General features: G+C 58.5%; 1 protein-coding gene across 1 annotated transcript; it reads right to left on the reverse strand.

The window, feature by feature from the left end:
• Positions 1-43: 43 nt before the first annotated feature.
• Positions 44-24,269, reverse strand: SSC5D (scavenger receptor cysteine rich family member with 5 domains). The gene is made up of 14 exons (XM_059044031.2): positions 23,346-24,269; positions 22,865-22,891; positions 22,231-22,539; positions 21,383-21,502; positions 21,089-21,202; positions 20,443-20,751; positions 18,399-18,716; positions 18,015-18,191; positions 15,529-15,846; positions 13,038-13,601; positions 12,631-12,945; positions 12,306-12,473; positions 5,085-5,249; positions 44-2,006 (listed from the first exon to the last, which is right to left on the reverse strand). Exons 1-14 carry the CDS (start codon positions 23,368-23,370, stop codon positions 127-129), a joined length of 4,809 nt encoding a protein of 1,602 aa, XP_058900014.1. The 5' UTR covers positions 23,371-24,269; the 3' UTR covers positions 44-126.
• Positions 24,270-24,290: the final 21 nt, after the last annotated feature.

Genomic DNA, 24,290 nt, shown 5'->3' on the forward strand with positions numbered 1-24,290 from the left:
TCAGTCTTGCCATCCCACCTCCTCTAGCCCCCCAGAAACATCATTCACATTTGGTTTTTAATTAGATACTTCGGTTTTCCCCCTTCGGTTCGGGAGCATCTTAAGTCCCTCAGACCCCAGATAAGGTCACACGTCTCCCCGCAGAGGCCTCTCTTCCTCCTCTGGGGCAGTAGTGGTGGGTGCAGGTGTGCTGGGGGGCCAGGCCACCTCTGCCAGTCTCTTTACCACCTCACCCAGCTGCCCCAGACCCTGGGCAGCCTCCACCAGCTGGGTCAGCCCCAGTCCCAGGGCCTGGCGCTCCTGCCGGTCCCGCTCCAGGGCCTGCGTCACCCTCTGTAGCTGGCTAGCCACATCCCTCACGGCGGCCACCAGCTCTACCAGGGCAGGCGGATCACAAGCCGTGACCCTCACAGGTGGCACTGGGGCTTCACACGGGCCAAGGGGGCCTGGGCTCTGACCAGGAGTTGGCCCTCGGGTGAGGCGGTCAGGGGAAGGTTGATCCAAGGGGGGGGCCCTAGGGGACAGGTGGAGGCCAGGGGTCACAGTGGGGCCAGAGGCTGAGTGTGGAGTCTGGGTAGGTGGCGAGGTTCCTTTGGGGCTCCGGCTTGTGGGTGGTTCGAGGTTCCCAGCGGACAGTGTGTCTATGCTGGGGGCCGGAGAGGGCCTGCAGGGGCTGGACGCTGCTGCTGGAGAGGACTCGAGGCTCCACATCTGGGATGTGGAGGGGCGAGGGGCCCCCGTGAGGGTCAACTGGGGGTGTGGGCTGGGCTTGACTGTTGGTGCTGAAGAGGGAAAGGGAAGTTCTGTTCCCAAGGAAGTTAGAAGGGACTTGGCAGTGACCACAGGGGTTGAGGTGGGGTGAGGAGTCATGGTGGGGTAAGCAGTGGTGGTGGGGTGAGGGGTCGTGGCAGGGTAAGGGGTTGTGATGGGTTGAGCGCTGGTGATGGGAGGAGGCGCTGTGGTGGGGTGAGGAGTTGAGGTAGAGTGACGGGTGGGGGTGGTGGTGGGATGAGAGGTCATGGTGGGATAAGGGGTCGTGGTGGGGTGAGAGGTCTTGGAGTGAGGGGTCGTGGTGGGGTTAAGGGTGGTAGTGGGGTGAGAGGTCATGGTGGGATAAGGGGTTGTGGTGGGGTGAGAGGTCGTGGTGGGGTGAGAGGTCGTGGTGGGGTGAGAGGTTGTGGTGGGGTAAGGGGTTGCGGTGGGTTGAGGGATGGTGCTGGGGTGAGGGGTCGTGGCAGGGTAAGGGGTTGTGATGGGTTGAGCACTGGTGATGGGAGGAGGGGCTGTGGTGGGGTGAGGGGTTGAGGTAGAGTGAGGGGTGGGGGTGGGGTAAGGGGTGGCGGTGGGGTGAGAGGTCATGGTGGGATAAGGGGTTGTGGTGGGGTGAGAGGTCGTGGTGGGGTGAGAGGTCTTGGAGTGAGGGGTCGTGGTGGGGTAAGGGGTGGTAGTGGGGTGAGAGGTCGTGGTAGGGTGAGAGGTCATGGTGGAGTGAGCGATGGTAGTGGGGTGAGGGCTTGTGGAAGGGTCTGGGAAACTAGAAGGTTCTGGAGTTGTGTTGGGGTATGGAGATGTGTCCCAGCCTGGGATTATGTCAGACTCCGGGGTCAGCTCTGAGGTAGGGGAAAGGCCGGTCACCACCGCCGGTGCAGAGGGGTCAGAGGTCAGTTCTTTGGGCATGGTGGGTGGTGGAGTGGGTGAAAGCCCAGGGGTCAGCGCTGGAAACACGGTGGCATCAGGGGTGGACAAGGTAAGGCCAGGGGTTGTCAAGGTGCGGTGAGAGTTCATCCAGGAGGCCGGGTCTGGGCTGGGCGGCAAAGTGGCGGGAGGGTCAGAGGTCACCTCCTGCGTTGAAGCTGCTGTGGGGATGAGCTGCGGCGCGGAGTCAGAGGTCAGGACAGGCCCCGGGGACCCCGGCGAGGCGGAGGGAGCTGGGGAAGTGGTGGGGGGCGCAGTCCTGGCCGCTGTGGGCCGCAGCCGTCGCTCGGGCCACGGTTTCTTCAGTGAACCTGTTGGAGGAAAGACGGCCGGCGGAGGTCAGTCTGCTCCGCCCACCCCGCGGCATGGTCCGCCTTCCAGGGGTGGGCCGACCAATGGGAAGGCAGAAAGCTTCGTGGCGTCATGGGTCGCCGGCAGACTTCATCCGCCCTAGTGCCCCACCTCCACGCCTCCTCCGATGTCTCCAGGCGCCACCTGGCGTCCTCCCCGCTGGGAGATGCGGAGATAGGCGGGCGGGGGGAGGGGTGATGTGGAGGGGTACCTGGGATGCAAGAGGGGGCCGAAGGGCAGAGATGGGCTGAAGGGAGATAAAGAGGGGGAGGGGAGTGGGAGACGGTGCATAGCGTGAGGGGGAATCTGAAAGGTAATCTCAGTAATCAAGACAAATCTCTTCACGCCATATTTTTAAACAATCAAAATTAATGCAAAAGATCTACAATGAACAAAAAGTCAAAATTTTAATCCAAGACAGGGTCCGACCTACCTCACTGGAATCCCCCCTAAAATTGGCTCTGTCAGATCCTGGTGAGGTAGGTCAGATCCTGACTTTAGTTAAAATTGTATTGAGTTCATCGTGGATTGTTTTTGCATTCATTTGTTTTTTAACCTATGGTATTAAGATCTTATTTATTTTCATTACTAAGTGTTTGGAATGCCCCCAGATTTTAGGCCCGAGTAAAATGAGAAGGCTTTACCCTCTTCCAGGCCCTGCTTCCACGTAAACGCGAATTTTAAGCTCTTTTTACAGGTGAGACAAATAAGGCCAAGAGGGTAAGTAACTTGCCTGAGGTCACACACACTTTGAAAGTAGCAGGGACAGGATCTGAACCCAAGTCCTTTACATACAGAGTCTAGGCCATTAAGTATCACTTTCTCAGTCATGGAGATGCTCTGTGCTGTCCAGTATGGTAGCCACTCTCGTCACCCGTGGCTTCTGAGCACTTGAAATGTAGCTAGTTCAACTAAGGAATGAATGTTTCCTTTTTCAATTTTTTTTTTTTTACCTTTGAATGGATTTCTTTTTAAAAATGTTTTAAATTGAAGTAGAGTTGATTTACAATGTTGTATTAGTTTCAGGTGTACAGCACAGTGATTCATATATATATATATATATACACACACACACACATATATACATATTCTGTTTCAGACTCTTTTCCCTTATAGATTATTACAAAATATTGAGTATACTTCCATGTGCTATACAGTAGGTCCTTCCTTTTTCAAATTTTTGATTCACTTAAATTTAAATAGCCACCTGTGTCAGTAGCTACCATATTGAACAGCACAGCTCAACAGAATTCCACTTTTCTGCAGGGTCTTTGAGGTGCATCGTGTCCCCCTGCAGGGTCGGAGGAGCAGGTAAGTAAAGGGCTTGGCCTCCAGCCAGGCTGCCTGGATTTAAACCCCAGCTCCATTACTTCCTAGCTGGGTAATCATGGGCAAGTTACTTAACTGTCTTGCATCTCAGTTTCTTCCCCATTTGTAAACCACGGATGATCCACATACCTCCCTCGTAGAGTGATCACGAGGGCTCAGAGATATTGCGTGTGTGCAGAGCACTTACACAATGCCTAACACATGCCAAGCATTCTCATGATTATTTATACTGCCGTAGTCATTGATGTCTGTGCCTCACTTTCTCTGATCTTTGAAATGGGAACAATCATAGCACTTACATCATTCATGTAGGGCTCATGCGGCTGCTACGAGGATTCACACATATAAATATGTTAAAGAGTAATACATATAAAGTGCATAAAATAGTGCCTGACACATGGTGTATGGCTTGACGAATGTTAACTGCTCCTAGCTATTATTTCAAGAATCTCAGTTTAGTTCGATGCTACAGGGACTCAGACTAGAGTGGTATTGATTTTTAATTTTTCATACACAAGCAGAGGGCTAAGCTACTCATACCCCACTGTACCTTGTCATTAATAGTCCCTGCAATGTCTGCTCGTTTTATCTTACTTTTTCTCCTCTTTAACCCCAATCTCCATTCCCTCGTCCTCTCCCACAGGTACCTCCACTCTAATGTGTTTCATGTATGGCCTTAAACATATGTGTGACCTTAAACAATACAGAATGCACAGATGTCTTTATGTTAACATATGTGTATGTGTATTTTTGTGTTTGTGCTTTTCATTTCTGCAAATAATATTCTGCTGGAAATCTCAGTCTGTTTGACCTTCCCCTCAGTATTATGTGTTTCATACCTATGCATGTTGCTGTGTATATAGCTCGTCACTGCTTTAGCTATTGCATAGAATCCCCTCATGTGTAACCATTGCATTTCTCTTCTTTGTTACCCTACTGCTGGACACTTAACTTGACTCCAATTCCCTAATACATCCTCACACATATTCCCTTATAAGGCTGTGCAAGCATTTCTCTGGAATATAGATCTAGGAGCAGGATTGCTGGGTGATAACGTATAATCATATTTAATTTCACTAAACACCACTAGGTTGTGTTTATCGAACTGCTACAGCCGGTGGGGATGCCTGTCTCCCCACACCCTCACCTACACTTGGTATTATCTACCTTTCAAATTTTTTTCCATGCTCGTCATTGTTTTAATTTGAATTTTCTGATTCATGATGAATGTGAGCACTTCTAGACATACTCGCTGGGCATTTGGGCTTCCTCTTCTGCAAATCACCTGTTTGTATCTTTTGCCCATTCTCTTATAGGATTTCCTATCGTTTTCTTATTTGTCAGAGTGACGTACATGGTATAGGTTAGGGTTTCTCACCCTTGGCACTGTTGACATCTGGGGCTGGATGATTCTTTGCTGTGGGGGATACCTTGTGCACCGGAGGATGTGTAACAACATCCCTGGCCTCTACCCACCAGGTACCAGCAGCCTCCCAGCTCCCAGTCAGGACAACCCAAAACGTCTTCGGATGGTGCCAGTTGCCCCCAGTTGAAGACCACTGGTATAGATAATAACCCCTTGTCTCAGGATATATTTCTGCCTGGTCTTTCTAGGGTGAGAGTTGGGTCACCATAGGGAACTCTGGAGTCCACCTCTCCATCCCACCACACAAACACCCTGGGCCCCTCGCCCCAGCCACATGCCTCACCTGTATCCCCACGGACCCTTGGAGCTGGAGAGGGATGGCCTGGGCTGCTGACGGTGCCAGCGGTGCCAGGGGGTCCAGGTATGCCTGCGGTGGGGGTCCCCTTGGCCGGGACCTCTCCTGAAGGTGTGTCCCACGTCCAAGAAGGCTCATAACCATCCTCACCACCTTGAGAGATATGGGGAGAGCGAAGTAATAACAGTGTTGTGAAGATTTCTTTCCAAGATGCTGGGTTTTACGAGGACTCCATCAAGAACACAAATTGAAGCTGTCTTCCTGTTAAAATGTCAGCCCACCAAGTGCAGGCATACTCCCTGGGTCCGTGTGTACTCAAAATGTGCTCTAAGATATGGCCACATTCTCATTCATGATCCATTAGTGTGTGATCGATTCGATTTTTTTTTTTTTTTTTTTTTTTTTTTGGCGGTACGCGGCCCTCTCACCGCTGCGGCCTCTCCCGTTGCGGAGCACAGGCTCCGGACGCGCAGGCGCAGCGGCCACGGCTCACGGGCCCAGCAGCTCCGCGGCACGTGGGATCCTCCCGGACCGGGGCACGAACCCACGTCCCCCGCATCGGCAGGTGGACCCTCAACCACTGCGCCACCAGGGAAGCCCTCGATTTTTTATACATCGAAACAAAGGAAGCAGCATTGCAGAGTCACAGCCCTTCCGAGGCCCAATCACATCCCTTCCCTTTGTCAGAGAAGCCTTTCGTTAATAGTTTCCAAGCATGCCTTTACACCTTAGCTATACAGGTGGGACTCCCTAACGCTGCATTGTTTCCACGTGTGTTAGCTTCCTACAACTGGAAAGACCGCACGTATACATATATACAGCAAACACCTTCTCACAGCCTGCTTTCTGGCTGCGTTCCTTCCTAGCTGGATGAGCAAGTCACTGCACTTCTCCACGACTCTTTTTCCTCACCCGTGCGACGGGTATCGTGACGGCACCTACTCCACGGGGTCGCAGGGCTGGCAAGTGATAAGCTGTCCTTTCAGTTACATGCACGTAACTCTAGTTCCTTCTTTTTTTAACCTTGTGTAATATTCTATCGTATGAACACACAACTGCCGCTTTATCTGTGCCCCTGTGGACGGGCGGCTCGGCTGTGGCCCATGTTTCGCTGCAGTGGATCCTTCACGAGTGAGATTTGCTCAACACCTAACTGTGGGACTGCCGTATGGAAGGCGTCTCTCTAGATGCTGTCCCACCGCCCACCTTTATCTCTCCTCCTTTCTGCTGAGAGACATTTTAACTTTTTGGCAGTCTCATGCGGAGCTGGTGGGCGAAGAAGCTGCAGTTTCGCTACAGATGACCAAACTGGAGCCCAGAGAGGGCAAGGAATTTTCCTAAGGTCACACAACTAAGGAGCAGCCCTGGGTTTCAGACCCAGCAGGTCTATGTGCTTCTGAATGAGGACCTCTTCCCTCTAGGGGTAGATCTCCTGGGTCTCACCTCACTCCTTCCCTGGTGAGCTTTTATTTAGAATTTGATTCCAAGGCCACTCTCTGCTTCCCCTGGAGGAGGTTACGCCCTGCTCTATGCTTCCTGGGTTCTCCAGAGCTAATTCTATCATAGGTTTCTTCCCAGTCTCCGTGGCTGGAGTGGTTATGAGTGTGAATTCTGCAGTCTGAATCCAGGCTCTGCCCTTTGCTGTCCTGACCTCTCTGGACCTCAATTTCCCTACCTATAAAATGGGGCTAAGGATAGTACTCATCTCAGAAGGTTCCACGTGGAGGAGGTGAGTTAAACCACGGTATGCACTTTGCGGAATTCCCTGGTGGTCCAGTGGTTAGGACTCTGCACTGTCACTGCAGGGGGCGTGGGTCCGCTCCCTGGTCGGGGAACTAAGATCCCACATGCCACACGACGCGGCCAAAAGAAACGAACAACCACGGGAGGCACTTAGATGGTGCCCGGCACACGGAGATTATTCAGCGAATATCAGCTATTATTGATGCTCTTATGACCACGCAACCTCTAAATGTAATCTGGCATTTAATCTTGGATGTCCTCCCCTCTGCGCAGCCGTGACATACAGCGATATCCCGAGCCCATGAGTCACCCCACCTCCCCACTGGGTGTGGAAATTCCATTAGACATGGCCGTCCATCTGCACAGCCTCATCCATTCCCGCAGCTGCAAATTCCCTCCTCCCAGGCGCTCCTTGGAGCTCCAGGATTGCATATCTCACGTCTCCACTTGGGTGTGTCGAACACATCGCTAATGGAGCTCTTAATATTCCCACTCTGGATCCTGTGCGCCCACCCCGCAGTGTTCCCTGGTCCAGTAAAAGGCGGGTCCCCATCCCCTACCTCCCTCTCTCTCCTCAACCCTCGCACCCAACGCATCACTCGAACCCACCAGCTCAACCCCCGGAATGTAGATTGAACACCTGCCCTTCTCGCAGTCTCCACTGCCACCCTGGTTGAGGCCGCCGTCCCGTCTGCATGGACCTTCTGGTCTCCCTGCATGCACTCTTACACCTACATCCACCCCCCTGCGGCATCCTGAGCGACTGCTTTGAAAATACACATGTGGGGGACTTCCCCGGCGGTGCAGTGGTTAGGACTTGGAGCTTCCACTGCAGGGGGCACGGGTTTGATCCCTGGTCGGAGAACAAAGATCCCACATGCCGCAAGGAGAGCCCCCCCCACCCCCCCAAAAGAAAAGAAAGAAAATACACATGTGATCACGACCTCCATAACCTAAAGTGCTTAAAACGCCAAGGGTTTCTGCACACAGAATAAAACCCAGACACTGGCCTCATCCCCGATCACTCTCCCCCTGCCTGGCTCACTCCACTCCCGCCAGGCCAGCATACTTGCTGGTCTCCCAAGGTCCCACCACAGGGCCTTTGCACATGCTGCTCCCTCTGTCTGGAAGGCTCCTTTAGCTCCCTCCAGGTTCCCCATCACAGCAGACGTCTTTACAATGGACCACAGACCTCACCTCCTGCCATGATCCCCATCAACCACTTCATTTCCACCCCACTGACCTTGCTGCTGTTTCTTGAACCAGCTAAGCACACCCCCACCTCAGGGCCTTTGCACGTGCTGTCTGCTCTCCAACCAGATATTTGCATGGCTTCCCCCCTCTCCTTCTTGAGGCTGTCACTTAAATGGCACTTTCTTAGTAAGTCATCTCTTGATCATCCTATTTTAAATTACAACACTTAGCCCTCCCTTCCCCCTCCCTTGCTGTGCTCATCACTGCTTTGTTCCCAGGAGTTAGTACTCATGCCTGCCACACAGAAAACATTTCAGACATGAATTAATGTCTGCCCCTCCAAATTCCATCATCCAGGAAGCCTCAAGAAATTTTGCTTCAGTGAAATGGAAAGTGAGAATTCAACCTTCATAAGCTTCCAGCTTCATCTCCTGTACACTCTCTCTAGACTTACACAGCAGTCTCTCACTGGTTCATTCATCCATTCATTCAACAAGTACGTAAAAAGTCTCTACTAAGTCTCTACAACACAGATCCCGTGGTAGACAGAATAATGCTCCCCAAAGATGTCCAAGCCCTAATCCCCAGAACCTGTGAATATGTTACCTTTCCTGGCAAAAGGGACTTTGCAGATATGATTATGGGTCCAGAACTTGAAATGAAGAGATTATCCTATGTTAATCCAAGCGGACCCAATCTAATCACACAAATCCTTAAAATGAGAGAATCTATCCCGGCCGTAGTGACAAAGATGTAAAGACAAAAGAAGGACCAGAGACATCGATGCAACATTGCTGGCTTTGAAAATGGAGGAAGGGGCAATGCGCTAAGGAATGGAGGGGCCTCTAGAAGCTACAAAAGGCATGGGGAACGATCCTCCCCTCGAGCCTCAGAAGGAACACAGCCCTGCTGACATTTTGATTCTAGCCAGTGATACCCATGTGGGACTTCTGACCTCCAGACGTGCAAAATAATAAACTTGTGTTGTCTAAGGCCCTAATGTGTGGCGGTGTTATGGCAACAGAAACTGACACAGCCAAACGTTTACAAGACAGCTAAAAGTCTAGCAGAAACGACGCGCCCTAAACAGGCAATGCAATTTTCTCAACTCCAGCCTCTGCTCCTCTGAGAATCCCCCTCCTCCTGGTGTCTGCTGGTGAAAATGACACCATCTCTTCTGCGAGGTCTTTCCCAATTGCTCTAACTAGAAATAATCACTCCGTCACTGGGATCCTGCAGCTGTTGCTCATTTACGGTAAATAACTCTTAACAACCAATGTTTTGCGATTTTAAATGATTTCACACACATTTTGCTCATTGGATTGGGACCTGAGGTCACCCAGCTCGTTGTTCTAATCCCAGCGCAGCCACAGCTGTAACCCAGCGAGCTGTACTACAGAATTCACTCTTGCAATGACTTCAGTTATTCCAGAATCTTTTCCAATCCAACGAGCAAACTGTGCGCGAAATCGTTTAAAACGGATCTCAATAATGGCTCCTGAGTTAAAGTTTAATTTCTCTGAGCCTCATTTTTCCCCCACCTGAAACACAGGGGCAACACCAGGACCTATGTCACCCAGTTGGAATCACGCGTGCCTGGCACAGTGAGCTCTCCTTGACTCTTTCCAGGGACCTTGGGGCTCCGGTTTTCGTTTTTTCCGGAGGAAGAAACTGAGGTTCAAAGAAGCAGTCATTTTTTTCAAGGCCACCTTGCTAACGAGGATAGGAATTCCCGTCTGTCGTTTCCCCTCTCCCCACGCCACCCCGCACCTCCCTCCAGGTCTTCCCATTACTAAGGTTGTACACGTGACTCCTGAGATTTCCATCGCGCAATTCCTAGTTCTGTATTTATTTGAGCCTCGCGCCCAGCATCTGACCTCTCCCCCACGAGGGGGCGCTACGGGATAAGGGAGGTGGCGCCGGGCTGCAGAGAACAAAGGCTCAGAAATTCTGGCCACACTGCACCCAGGAGCATCACCTCTGAAAACTGAGCTCTACCTCACAGCTCGGGTGCCCCCCCGCACCCCAGATCTCCGTACTCCCAACGCCTGCTCCGCTCCGCGCCCCCCCTCCCCTCCCCGCCAGCACGAGACCCGACCGTGGCAGACGCCACTCTGGGATCACCGCCTTCTTCACCCGCTTTTATTGCCGCGGCGTGGGCCAGCCGGCCAATCAGGAGGCGCACCGCGCCTGTGACGTCACACGGCGCGGGGCGGTAAAGTCTGCCCTGCCCGCCCCTCCATCCGAGGCCCCGCCCCTCCCGCAGAGGCCCTAGGAGCGCGCATGCATGTTGAGCGTGTGAAAAAGGCGGGAAAAGGCGCGAGGGGCGGGGTCCTGCGGAGAGGGAGAAGAAGTGGCGACCCCTGGGGGGAGAGAGCGGCCGTCGCGGGGGGATGGGGTCGGGAGGGCCGGGGGAAGAAGCCGCCACGCGGGAAATAGTAGGGTGGAGAGTCAGCGAGAAGGATGAGGAGACGGAGAAAAAGCCGAGGGCAGAACCGACCCTGGGTGGGGGGGGAGGTTGAGTGGGAAACGGAGCGGAGGGCGCGGCGGTGAGAGTGAAAGAGAAAGGAAGGCTCAGAGGGGAAAGAAAGAGAAACTGGCCGTGAAAAACAGGGAGGGTCTTCCCTGGTGGCGCAGTGGTTGAGAGTCCGCCTGCCAATGCAGGGGACACGGGTTCGTGCCCCGGTCCGGGAAGATCCCACGTGCCGCGGAGCGGCTGGGCCCGTGAGCCGTGGCCGCTGGGCCTGTGCGTCCGGAGCCTGTGCTCCGCAGCGGGAGAGGCCACAACGGTGAGAGGCCCGCGTACCACAAAAAAAAAAAAAAAAACAGGGAGAAACAGGGGTGACGGGGTGTGGACTTGGAGAAAAAATGAGAAGGATGGTGAGAGAGGCTGACACGAGGCATAGAGACGAGGAGGGGCAGAGAAAGAGAAAGAAAAGAGACACGGAGCTGAAAAGATAAACCGACCGTGAAAAATAGAGTGAGAAACAGAGACGATGAGCGTGAGAAACGGAAAATATAAATAAAAAGAGGAGGACACAGGAGAAGAGATGAAGAGAAACTGGCCATGAAGTACAGTGAGAAACAGATACGGGTTGGGGGTTGGGGTGTGAGAAATGGAAAATGAAAGAGAAAAGAGCCAGACGCAGAGGGGAAAGGATAAAGAGAAGATGACTGTGGGGAAATAAAGAGAGAAATAGAAATGATGGGAGTATGAACTTGATAGGGAAAGAAAAAAAAAATTAGAAAGGTGATGAGAAAGAAATAGGCGGTGGAAAAGTAGTGTTTGAGATGAGGAGGGTGAGAAATTGAAAGGGAAGAGAGGGAAAAATAAATAAATAAAAAAATTAAAAATAAAATTAAAACGTAAAATAAATTCCTCTGGGACTTCCCTGGCGGGTCCGGTGGTTAAGACTCTGTGCTTCCACCGCAGGGGGCGCGGGTTCATCCCTGGTCAGGGAACTAAGGTTGCGTGTGTGCCACACGGGGCGAGGCCAAAAAAAGAGAGAGAATGTGAGAAAGAGGCGCAGAGGGTGATCAAGAGAGACCCTGAGCACGGATGGGACAGAGATCTCACACACACACACACACACACACACACACACACACACACAGAGGAAGGCAGAGAAATGGGCAACATCTGAGGGGGGTCAAGGCCTCGGGGGTCAAGGTCAAGGCCAAGGTCAAGGCCCTTGGGAGCAGAGATGGGAGGGAAGCGGGCGACAGCGAGACAGAGACGGAGGGGCAGAGGGGGACAGAGCTGAGGAGCTGGAGGCTGCTTCCACTGGCCAGAGGAAAGGGGTCAGGCTGAGGACAGAACCCTCGACCTGGCTGTCCCCACCCCGCCCCTGACCAGAGCGGGCTGGGAGAACAGGTTTGAGGGGCTAGGGTGGGCAGACAACGCGACGGGGTGGGCCTCGGCTGTGAGGTCTGGGGGGACTTCCGTCGAGGCTCTGGATCGAGGGGCACGGGCTCCCAAGGCCCCAGTTGGTTTGCAGGAGGGCTGCGGGCCGGGGCTTTGCTGAGCCTGGTCGGATTCTCCGCGAATCACACCGCAGGGGGTGGGGGTGGGGTCTCCTTTAGGCCCTGGAGGACAGTGCTACTGCCGAGTCCAAGAAGGGAATGTTCTTAGGGTCTCTGGAGCCGAGGAGAACCTGTCTGGGGTCTCTGAGACCCAGGCCAGCTCATTTAGGAGGATCTTTCCGGAAGCCCGGCAGGGAGGTGCTCGGAGGTTTATGGAGGCCCCCTCCCCACCCCGGCCATGCCCCTCACCTGCGCTTGGAAGGCGCCTCGTCGCTGGGGAGGGGGCCCCTGGGCTCCCCGCGGTGCCCCCGGAGGGAGTGTGTGCGGGCGCCGCTGCAGCGGTGGTCCCCTTGGCCAGGTCCTCTCCCGAGGTGGGGTCCCAGGTCCAGGCGGGGTAGTCTTCCTCGTCTGCATAGCCTTGGGAGAGATCGGGGAAGCGGAGAGCCGTGACCCATCTCAGAGGTCCTTGCGGTCGCTCCGAAGTCGCCTTCCCGAATCTCCTGGCGTGGCTCCGGGCCCCCACCCCCCCGCCCCCCTGACTCCCGGGCCGCCGGCCCCCCGCCCCCCACCGTACCGGTGCAGGTGAGCCCCACGTCCTCCTCGTGGTCGCAGTTGTGCTGCCCCCGCGCCGGCGCGGGGCAGTCGCTCAGCGAGGCCTCACTGCCCTTGCAGCCCACGTCATCCAGCCAGATGGGCCCGGCGCCAGGGCCGTAGTGGGTTTTGCCCACTCGGGGCCGAACCCCCCCGCAGCCCAGCTCGCGGCAGGCCACCATGCCGTCCCGCAGGTCCCAGCCGTCGTCACACACGGTCCCCCAGCGCCCGGCGTGCCACACCTCCAGCCGCCCGGCGCACCGGTTGGGCCCGTCGGCCAGACGAACCCGGAACAGGCCTGCTGGCAGACAGCCCAGATCGGGAGGGGTCAGCAGGGGTCAGCCGGGGTCAGCCGGGGTCAGCCTCACCCTCCACGTTCCCTCCTCTCACCTGATGCCCCAGTGGGGGAGGGGGCTGGCTCTTTGGAGGACTCTGCGGTACCTACTCCCGGGATCTCGGCCGATGGCTCCGTGGTGGCCTCAGAGGTCAGTCCTCGGGGGCCCTGGGTGGTCGGGGTGGCCAGGGTCTTAGAGGTCCGCGCCCGGGGGGTCCGCCTTTCGGTGCTGTGTGAGGTCAGCCCGTGAGGGGCCTCTGTGGTCGGCCTGGTGGTCAACTCGGAGGTCGGTCTTCGGGAGGCCTCAGCGGTCGGAGTGGTGGTGGTCAGTGAGGTCAGTTCTGGGGGACGCTGGGTGCCCGTGGCCCTGGAGTGCTTAGTGGTTGGTACCACGGGGGGCTGAGTGGTCGGTCTCTTGGCGTTTTTGGTCACCCACTTCTTCGTGCTTTTGGGTGTCTTCCCTGGGGCCTTGGTGGTGGATTTCTCAGGAACGCTGGGGGTCCGCCTGGCAGAGGGCTTGGTGGCCAGCTCCCCCGGGAGCCAGGCATCCGGGTCTCTACCCAGGCCAGGGATCCAGCTCCAGCTGAAGGGGTCTGAGACGGAGTCCAGGCCGGGGGTCCCTGGCAGACAGGAGGGGAGGACAGAGGAGACAGCAGACACCGTGATTGTCCGACCAGGCCCCTCCTTCTCTCTCATCTCCCCCTACGGACAACCACCGAGTTCCCATGCATTCATCCACATCATAGAAGTCTCCAAAGCATCTCGTAGGAGCCAGGCCCTGTGCCAGCCCCGGGGCATCTGGCGGCCAGCCACGCCCAGCACCATCCCACCTCTGGGCACTTACAGTCACGGCGTGACTGCCCCCCTTCACCCCCTCACACCGACCCATCCTCTCCATGTGCCCAGACACTGCCTGGCTCCCCGCACCCTCTGACTCCTCTTCCCCCGCACCCCGTGCCCAGCTCTCACCGGCCCACCAGGCTGCTACCAGGTCAACGCCCAGCTCAAAACCCTTCTGTGCCTCCTGTGGCCCTCAGGAGGGGAGGGAAGGGGGAAAGTGCCTTAGCGTCAGGCGGAAGGGTTGACTTCATCCTCCCGGCTGCCGCGGCCCACCTTACAGCTTGCTAATCAGCACAGGGAAGGCGGCAGACGCCATGGGCGAAGCCAAGGGTTACTGATGCAGGACAAGGGTTAATCCTGTCCAAAGAAAGGTTGGGCCCTTTGCCCCTGGCTGCCGGCGGGGAAGCTCCAAGCCCTTTCAACGTCCTGCCTGGTAAGAGTGTGTTGTTTCCCTGTGGGGCCAGAGCCACCAGATCATCTCTGCTAACACTGTGACTTAAGGGCCGCCACTGGGCCACCAGCCACATCTCATGACTGAGCTCCTATAAACACTTTGACGCCAAGGCTGGGAGATCGTCCCCGGTTGGCAATACTTCACATGCGTTGTTATGCGGCGTTGCTGGGAGAATTAAGGGAGGAAGCTCCACAAGGGTCTCTCCTGGACCCCATGCCTCTTCCCTCAACTGACTTTTTAAATTTGGGGCTGCGTCGGGTCTTCGTTGCTGCGCGCGGGCTTTCTCTAGTTGCGGCGAGCGGGGGCTACTCTTCGTTGAGATGCGCGGGCTTCTCATTGCGGTGGCTTCTCTTCTGGCGGAGCACGGGCTGTAGGCGTGCGGGCTTCAGTAGTTGTGGCTCGAGGGCTCAGTAGCTCTGGAGCGCGGGCTTAGCTGCTCCACAGCATGTGGGATCTTCCCGGACCAGGGATTGAACCCGTGTCCCCTGCATTGGCAGGCGGATTCCTAACCACTGTGCCACCAGGGAAGTCCTGATATGGACCATTTTTAAAGTCTTTATTGGATTTGTTACAACATTGCTTCTGTTTTATGTTTTGGTTTTTTGGCTGCGAGGCAGGTGGGATCTTAGCTCCACAACCAGGGATTGAACCCGCACCCTCTGCATTGGAAGGCGAAGTCTTAACCACTGGGCCGCGAGACAGCTTTTCTGATTGCTGTGAATCCTTCCAGAAAACTATGGAACCCGAGGGTGGTCTTGGGCACCTCCCAAATGATAATGTGTCACACGGGTTTGCAGCGATTTGTTGGGGCGCCTCCTTCTCACAGTGAACCGTAAGCCTCTCAAAGGCCAGGCTCGCGTTCGTTGCATTCTGAGGACCCAATACCTAGCTCAGCGTCTGGCGCTGGTTAAATAACGGCAAATGAACGAACACGGGCCAAGCCTGAGTCTACTTCAACTGGCCCTCCCGTCACACGGGCTTCTTGCCATCTCCCGATGCCCCATGCCTGCTTCCTTTCCTCTTCCTTTTTGGCTTCCCTCTAGGTGGGAGACTTCCGTGATTCTTGGCGGGAAGAAGAGGGGGAAGAATCCCAGCTGTGCCGCTTAGTTGCTGGGCAACCTCTCTGTGCCTCAGCGTCTTCATCGGTAAAATGGGCATAACATCCACCAATCTGGACGCAGCGTGAGGTGTGAACGCCGCCCCCTCCTCCAGGAAGCCCTCCGGGAGCCAGCGAATGGCCGGCGCCTCCTTACCGGTGCAGGTAACTCCAACGTCCTCGTTGTGGGCACAGTTGTGCTTCCCCCAGGGAGCGGCAGGGCAGTCAGCCAGGGACGCCTCGGTGCCCACACAGCTCACGTCGTCCAGCCAGATGGGGCCGGCGCCCCAGCCGAAGCGGCCGGCAGCAGGGTCCGGCTGCCGGGGTCCACCGCAGCCCAGCTCGCGGCAGACCACAGCCGAGTCCCGCAGGTCCCAGGTGTCGTCACACACGGTGCCCCAGCGCCCGCCGTGCCACACCTCCAGGCGGCCTGAGCACCTGCTGGGCCCGGCCACCAGGCGCAGCAGGGGGGACCCTGGGGTGGGAGAGACCCAAAGAATCCGAGTCAGACCTTCCTCCACCTTCTCTCCAACTTCCTTCCATTCATCCACCCTTCCTTGCCAGCGGCAAGCGTTTATCCAGGCCTGTGCTGTGCCATCGTCTGCATCAGGCACAGGAATAGAGAGTCAGGGATAGGGAGTTCCCTGGCGGTCCGGTGGTTAGGACTCCGTGCTTTCACTGCTGAGGCCCGGGTTCGATCCCTGGTTGGGGAACTAAGATCCCACAAGCCTCGCGGCACGCCAAAAAAAAAAGTCAGGGATAAAGGGTGGCTCCTTGGAAAGCTCAACTCAGAATTGCCATGTGAGCCAGAAATCCCACTCCTAGGGATATACCCAAAGTAAGGTGAAAATGGCATTCAGTCAGATAGCTGTATGCAAACATTCACAGCAGCATTATTCACGACAGCAATAACGTGGAAATGTGTCCATCAATGGACAAGTGGATAAGCAAAATGTCCCTCCATACGGTGGAATACGATTCAGCCGTTAACAAAGCAAGAAATCCCGACACACGCCACGATATGCAGGAACCCGGAGAACGCCACGCTCTGTGAAATAAGCCGGACGCAAAAGGTCAAATACGATGCGATTCCATTTACACACAGTGCCTGGCTGGCAAATTCAGAGACAGAAAATCAAATGGTGTGTGTGTGCCAGGGGCTGGGGAGATGCGGGGCAGGGTAGGGAGAGTTTAATGGGTCCGGGGTAACCGTTTGGGATGATGAAAAAGTTCTGGAGATGGTGGCGGTGATGGCTGCACGACATTTTTTGCGACTAAACCATATGCTTTAAAATGGTCAGAATGGGGCTTCCCTGGCAGTCCGATAGTTAGGACTCCGCGCTTCCACCGCAGGGGGCGCAGATTTGATCCCTGGTCGGGGAAGTAAGGTCCGCATGCCGTGCGGCACAGCCAGAAAAACAGAAAATTGTTAAAATGGTCGATTTTATGTTGTGTGTGTTTTACCATGACTTTTAAAAAAAATAAAGAAAGTGGGCTCTGGAACAAACTGCCTTCCTGTGAGTCCTGGCTTTCCGACTTTTCAGCCACGCAGCCTCATTTGTAACGTGGAAACCAGACGGCGCCTACCCGGCCAGTGGCTGCTAGTTTTACCCGATGGAAGGGCTTGGAACAGCGCCGGTCACGTGCGCCCGTGAGAGCTGAGTCTGCGGCAGTTGTTATCGTTATTATTATTGTTATTCAGAAAAAGGGGAAGCAGGCCTCAGTTAATAGTGATCAGGTTCCCACTTTTTCAGCCTTTGGCGACCTTGAGGCTGTATTGATCGTGGCTTTTCATTTGCGGTACCTGATGCTTTGACATCTTGGGGCCTTGCTGATGCTGGAGGGATGGCTGATTCCCAGAGACAGGAAACCACTGGAGTGTGCCCTTCCTGTGAGACCAACCCACCCAGAGCCCTCACCCAGCACCTCGTGTCAGGCTCGCACTCCCCGGCCAGCACCCACCTGCCCCGTCTCCCCAGGGCACGTACGCAGCAACCAGGGGCAGCGCCTACGCTCCAGAACCCGCCGAAATGATGGAAACCAGCCCATCCGGAGTCCTCTCGCCCTGCCTTGTCCACTCCTCCCCGTGAAGCCACACTCCAGGCTTTGCCCACCGTCGCCCCTCACCCCCTGCCTCCTGCTGGGCCCTGCTGCTTCCCGTGAGGCCCTGCATCGTGTGCGGGCTGTGCCCCGTCCCCTTGGGAACGGTGAGAAACCAACTATCTCTGCAACGACAGTGGTCTCTCCTGTCGGCCGCACCGCACGGGCATGCGGGATCTTAGTTCCCCGACCAGGGGTCGGCCCGCACCCCCTGCAGTGGAAGCACGGAGGAGTCTTAACCGCTGGACCGCCAGGGACGTCCCTAAAGCCTGTATTTTAAAACAGCATCACCGACCAGTTCTTTCGATAACGGTTATCAGGGGATAAGGGGAAGGAGGGATACATCGGGAGACTGGAATTGACACATACACGCTACTATATATAAAAGAGGGAACTAATAAGGACCTACTGTCTAAGCACAAGGAACTCTACTCACTACTCTGCAATGGCCTACACGGGGAAAAGGATCTTAACCAAAAAAAAAAGCAAAGCAGCAGCAGCCGAGCCCCACATTTGGGGACACGGGGAGCAGGAGGGACTCACCAGCTTCCGGTCCAGGCTCCTGAGGGCCAGTCGGGGAAGCGGGCGGAGGTGAAAGGCCTGCTCTCCACGGGGCCTGGCTCGCCGGGGGGCGTGGGGGCCTGGACGCGGCCTCCCTGGGTCTGGAGCTGGCGCTGCCCACCGCGGGGGCCGTGGGAGGGACATAGCCCAGAGGCATGCCTGGGGCGTGAGAGGGAGGAGGTGACCAGCAGCCACTGCGGCGCTGCACGTGCACGCGGTCCCCCACGCCTGCCGTCCCAGGACCCCTGACGCACAACGAGGTCTCACGACGAGCAAGACGAGGCACGCGTGGGCGGTCTGGACGGCGGGGTACACCTCAGGGAAACACACGAGGCCCCTCCCCGGCCCCTCCCCGGGGCCCCTAACCGTCACACACGGCCCCGGCGTCCTCCCGGTGGTGGCAGTCGTGCTGGCGCCAGGGCCGCGCCGGGCAGAAGCGCAAGGCCGTCTCGTTGCCCCGGCAGCGGAGATCGTCCAGGAGGATGGGTCCGGTCCCCTCCCCGAAGAAGGCGCCTCCAGGGGCGGCCAGCGCGCCCCCGCAGCCCAGCTCGCGGCAGGCCACGGCGGCGTCCCGCAGGTCCCAGGCGTCGTCGCACACGGACCCCCAGCGCCCGCCGTGCCACACCTCCAGGCGGCCCGCGCACCCGTGGGGGCCGTCGGCCAGACGCAGCCTGGGGGCCGGGCCTGGACGTGGGGAGAGGGAGGAGAACAGAGAGACGGGAAACTGTGGCGGAGGAGCAGCTTTAGGCCACGCACGCAGGTGACGAGGACGGATGTGCGGGAACAGGCCACGCGCCCGGGTGACTTGCACGGGTGAGCAGGTACAGGCTATGGGTGGTGTCCTGCTTCCCGCCCAAGATGGGGCCGGAGAGCGGCCATTCCATCTTCAGTTTGCAAGCGAGGAAAAGACTGAGCTGAGAAGTCGCTCTCCAAGAGTCCAACTCTGGTCTGTCCGCTGCCCCCTATGTCCCTGCCTCCCCAGGGGCGAGCCCTGGGGACGCCAGCCCGGATGCCCTCCACCCACCTCCCCAAGCAGGTCCGCGCTCCAGCTGCCTTCTCCAGCCTGTAAAGCAGGGCTTCTCAGCCCTAGCGCCCCTGACACGGGGGTCAGGTCATCCTCTGCTGCGAGGGGCCGTCCTGTGCACGGTAGGATGTCCAGCAGCACCCCTGGCCGCCCCCCCAGACGCCGGCAGCACCCCCGGCGCCCCACCCAGTCATGACAACCAGAAATGTCTCCATGTCAGCCGGGGAGCGGGGTTGAGAACCACTAGTCCAGATGGTGACCTCTTGTTGGTTTGGGGGTACATTTCTGTTGGGTCTTTGTGGGGTGAGAGTTGGGTCACCTCTGGGTAGTGTGGAGTCCATGTCTCTAGCCTGCAGTCGGTGTCTAGAGAAAAGGACCGACCAGAGAGGGTGAGCTACTCCTGCCTGCGTCACCGGCTGTGAGTGCCGAGCTCCCTCACGGGGCTTCCCTGAGGAGCAGAGATGTTGGTGGCACGGCAAGCTCCCGGGCCCTCGGTGGGGTTCACTTCTTCTCCCGCTGGAGACTCAACTCACCTCCTGGGAGCTGGGCTTCAGAGGCCCCATTTCTGCCCCCACGTGCTTCCCGCGGAGGCGCCACCGTCACTGCCTCTGGTCCACCAATCTGTGCCCCGACCTGTGTCCCCTTGGTCTCCTCCCCACCACACCCTACACGCTAGATACCCAGATCCAGCTGTGCAGCGGGACGGACCCGGCAGTCAAGTTCTGGGTCATGTGCTTTATATCTCTGAGCCTCTGCCCTGCATCCATGAAGGGTGGGCCGAGGACATCCACCCAGGAGGCCAGGCAGGTGGGGGTGAGGCCCCGCGCCGGCTCGCAGCTCCTCCGTAGCTCCCTCTCCCCTTTCCCGTCCACCGACTGAAACATTTCCTGCCCCCAGTGCGGGTAGGCGCGCAGGCTCCTCTAGCCGCGTGCAGCCCTTAAACCTTCCCACCCCACACCTGTGCCCCCCCCCCCCGCCCTGTGCCCGCTGCGTCCTAAAACTCAGGAGAGCGAGAACTGGGTCTGTGCCGGGTGTGGGTGTGGACAGGGCTTAATAAGTAAGTGTGAAAAGAAGGAAGGAGGGAGAGAGAGAAGAAAAGGAGGAAGGGAGTAAGGAAGGGAGGGAGGGGGAGGGAGGAAGGGGGAGGGGGAGGGAGGAAGGGGGAGGGGGGAGGGGAAGGGGGAGGGGAGGGGGGAGGGAGGGGGAGGGGAGGGGGAGGGAAGGGGATGAGGGGGCGGGGCCCTGGGGGAGGGGAGGGAGGGAGGGGGGAGGAGGAGGGAGGGGGAGGGGGAGGAGGAGGGAGGGGGAGGGGGAGGAGGAGGGAGGGAGGGGAGGGGATGAGGGGGCGGGGCCCTGGGGGAGGGGCCTGGGGAGGCGGGCACGTACCGGTGCAGACCAGTCCTGCGTCCTCGCTGTGGTCACAGTTGCTCCGGCCCCAGGGGCTTCGGGGACAGTCCCGCAGGGCCTGCTCCCCGCCTCCGCACCCCACGTCGTCCATCCACACGGGCCCCGTGCCCGGGCCGAACCGGGCCCCGCCGGGGGCGGCCAGCGCGCTCCCGCAGCCCAGCTCGCGGCAGGCCACGGCGGCGTCCCGCAGGTCCCAGCCGTCGTCGCACACGGTGCCCCAGCGCCCGCCGTGCCACACCTCCAGGCGGCCAGCGCACCCGTGGGGGCCGGAGACGAGGCGCAGCCGTTCTGGCGGGCGGGCGGGGAGAGGGGCAGTCAGGGGCCTCGTGGAGGCAGCTGGGGATACGCGGATGGAAGCCACGGTGGTGGGGGGGGGGTCAGTGGCCTGAGATGGGCCTGCCAGCCGGCTGTGAAGGGGAGAGCCAGGATCCGAGCAGGCCAAGGGCCTGGGTCACGGGGGTGGTCACCCGGGTCTCTTGACCGGGTTGGGAGCCTGGGCCTGACTGTGAATCCCGGGGGATGCAGTGCCCCCCCATACCTGGGGGGGGTCCCAGTTTGGCCCAGCGGGGCCTAGGACCTCACCCCATCCAGATCTGTTGCAGAGAGGAGGCCTGCGCGGACTTACCCTGGCGGGGGGCTCCCACAGTCAGCAAAGGGGCCCTAGTGGACTTGGCAGGCTTGGACGGCCGGGGGCTCTTCTTCCGGGAGCTGCTCTGGGGGGTCCCGGCCGGGCGGGGGGCTGGGTGAGGAGACAGCAGGGAGGGAGATCGGCAGCTGCACCTCCGCAGGTCAGTCCCGAGAGTCCCCAGGGGTCTCAGGGGGCCTTGGCGGGGGCCCTCGGGGTTGTGGAGGAGACGGGCCCCTGTTCCTTCTCCCTCACAGCCGAAGCTGGAGACAGGGCACGTGTGGGGGGGCTCACCAGGCATCACCAGGGCCTCCTCAGAGCCGGGGCTCGGCTCCCCAGACAGCCCCGGCCAGGGCTCCCCGTCCAGGACTGAAGGTGACTCGTCCCAATCCCTGGAGTCCAACACGCGCTGACCTTCGGGAGAGCAGCGTGTGGCCGGGCCGCACTGGCTCTGCTCTGTCAGCCCGTCTCAGGCCCGCGGCCCGACCCCCTCCCCTCTTTGCATGGCTGAGCTTTAGCCCACTCACGAGGAACACGCCCAAGCCAGAGAGGTCTCCTATCGACTTTTTTTTTTGTGTGGTTCCCTATCAGCTTTTACCCTTGCCTTGGTCTGAAACGAAAACAGGAAGGATGCCTTTTGCTGACATAGAGGATTAATGGTCCATGAGGAATAATGGTCATAAGACCCCCCGGGGGAAGGAAAACATGCTTCTCCCTTGGTACTCAGATTCCATCTCTAGCGTTGGCCCCTTTAAATCCTCCTGCACCCTTTGCGGTGGTGTGCAGCACAGCTGCAAATAAATGGATCACTGCCCACCAGATCCATCCTGCCTGTATGAGCTCCCCACAGTAAACTTCATAGTTGTGCTTTATTGCTTTATTTATTGGTCTCAAAGCTCCCTCTCAGTTTGGAAGATATTATTCAATATCCCCGCCATGCAATCCCCAGATGCTATAAAGAGGGCCGGCCCTGAGTGAGGCAGGGCTGGGCCCTCCAAGGTAGTGGTAAGTCCTGGCTTTGCAGCGGGTGTCAGGGGTGGGGTGTCTGGACTTCTGGATTCTCAGAGTTGCTGGGCTGAGGACTTGGGTCCCTGGGTCGTCTCTGAAGCAATGTCCCTTGGAGGGGGTCGAGGGCCCCTTACCTGCACAGACGACGCCTGCGTCCTCCTCGTGGGAGCAGATGTGGGCCTTCCAGCCGCGGTGGGGGCAGAGGCCCAGCTGTTGCTCACCGCCCCGGCAGGCCAGCTCGCTCAGCCACACCGGCCCCGCGCCCTCCCCGAAGAAGGCGCCTCCAGGGGCGGCCAGCGCGCCCCCGCAGCCCAGCTCGCGGCAGGCCACGGCGGCGTCCCGCAGGTCCCAGCCGTCGTCGCACACGGTGCCCCAGCGCCCGCCGTGCCACACCTCCAGGCGGCCCGCGCACCCGTGGGGGCCGTCGGCCAGACGCAGACGCTCTGGGGAGGACAGAGGAAAGGCTGTGATGTCCTGGAGACCCTGGGGCCAGGGGGAGGGTGCGGGCTGGGGGCTGTCCTGCAGGGCATCACCGGGAGGCCAGCGTCCTGGCTGCTAACGGGCAGCCGGACTCCTGGGTTCTCAGGGGAGCAGTGGTGCCCCATAGGGAGCAGGAGGCCGTCACCCAGACGGTCCTGGGGGACGTGGAGCCCGAGGTCCTAGGCGGGTGGGGGCGACCAAGGCGGGTCCCATTGGAGGTGAGGCTGGGCACGGGGTGGGCCTGCAGCCGAGCGAGGCCAGAGGGAAGACGTGTTTGGGGCCACTTACCAACAGCCTGGGTCCCCATCAGAGCCACTGGAAGGGAGGTTGGAGGGGTGGACAGAGTGAGGCCTCAGGCCTCTGGACCAGAAACCCCGCCGCCGGGAAGCAGGACTCTGGGTCGAGGGCCTGGCGAGGTTCAGGTCCTTGAGGTGGGCGGGGCCCCAGATGCCTCAGGTCAGGGCAGGCGCCGAGGCCAGTGGCCTGTGGCCTGACTAAAGGTCAAATGATGGGTGACCCCCCCACGGGATCAGGGCTGGTGGGGCGGGGGGAGGGGAGTAGGAGGTAGGTCTCTGGGGCTCCTAAGAGGGTAGGACGGGGGTGCCAGAGGCTGGGTCCCTGGGGGATCAGGCAAGGGAGGGCCAGATGTCCTGTATCCCCCAAGCAACAGGGACGAGGCCCTGGAAGTCTGAGGCTCTCCAGTGGGTGAGCTCAGGGGTCAGAGGGTGGGGCCCAGGCCCCTGAGTCCCCGAGGAGAAGGGTCACTCACCGAGGAGGCAGGCCAAGACCCTCATGTTTGCAGAGTCGGGGCAGGGATGGGGTGAACGGGGAGAGGAGCAGGAGAGGGGAGGAGCTAGCGGTTACAGGAGGGAGGGAGGGAGGGAGGGAGGGAAGCTCCCGCCAGAGGCGCCCGGGACCCTGGGAGGAGCAGGCCGGGGCTGGACGCTCTGCCAGGAGGAAGAGAGGCTGCCGAGGAGGCTGCAGGGGACAGGAGGAGGGGCGGGGAGGGGGCCGGCCGGCGGCTGAGGCCTGGGGAGGAGGGCGGTAGCAGGCAGGAGGGAGGGCGTCCAACTGCAGACACCCACTTGGGAGCCGGCCTGGGGGCGGCAGCCTGCAGTGAAGCATCCAGGCAGGGGCGCGCGTTGGGGGACAGGGGTGCACGGGTGGGGTGCCCGCCCATCTGCCTCCTCTCTTGTCCAGCCAGGGAAGTGTGCTGGGACCAGAGGGCATCAAGGGTGGATTCACATCAGATGCCAGGGCTGGGGACCTGGCACAGCTGGGGCTCCCGGTGCAGCAGGAGGGCTTGCAGCCAGACACCAGGAAGAACTTCCTGGATTGGGAAAAGAGACGGAGAAACTCCTCTCTCCGTCCCCCACCCCGGTGGATCTGCGCACAAGAGTCCCCAGCCTCCTGTCTGAGGGAGCCGTGGTGTGTCTCCCGAGGAAACTGGGGTCAGGGGTTGGGGGACCAAGGGTCAAGGCCTGGGTGGGGGAGGGTGACCACACACACACACACACACACACACTCTCCCTCTCTCTCTCTCTCTCTCTCTCTCTCTCTCTCTGCACTAAGCAGCTGTGAGGCGGAAAAACTTCGGTAATGGGGAGCGTGAGTCAGAGGGCTGGCAGGGAGCGGGTCTGTCTTGAGCTCACTGCCTCCCCTGCCCCCCAGTCCAGCACCCCTGCTGCCAACATTTAATGTCACCCTCGGGGAA

This window comes from Kogia breviceps, chromosome 18 (genome assembly GCF_026419965.1).
Source record: "Kogia breviceps isolate mKogBre1 chromosome 18, mKogBre1 haplotype 1, whole genome shotgun sequence".
Lineage (NCBI taxonomy): Eukaryota > Metazoa > Chordata > Mammalia > Artiodactyla > Physeteridae > Kogia > Kogia breviceps.

What these genes read in the sequence shown, in the direction of transcription:
- SSC5D (XM_059044031.2), bottom strand. Translation starts at nt 23,370, where the DNA reads ATGAGGGTCTTGGCCTGCCTCCTCG. An exon ending in CGTTGGAGTTACCTGCACCG is followed by an intron (nt 13,602 to 15,528) that starts GTAAGGAGGCGC and finishes CCTGTCTGCCAG; the next exon opens with GGACCCCCGGCCTGGACTCC. An exon ending in AAGGGTCCGTGGGGATACAG is followed by an intron (nt 2,007 to 5,084) that starts GTGAGGCATGTG and finishes TTCCTCCAACAG; the next exon opens with GTTCACTGAAGAAACCGTGG.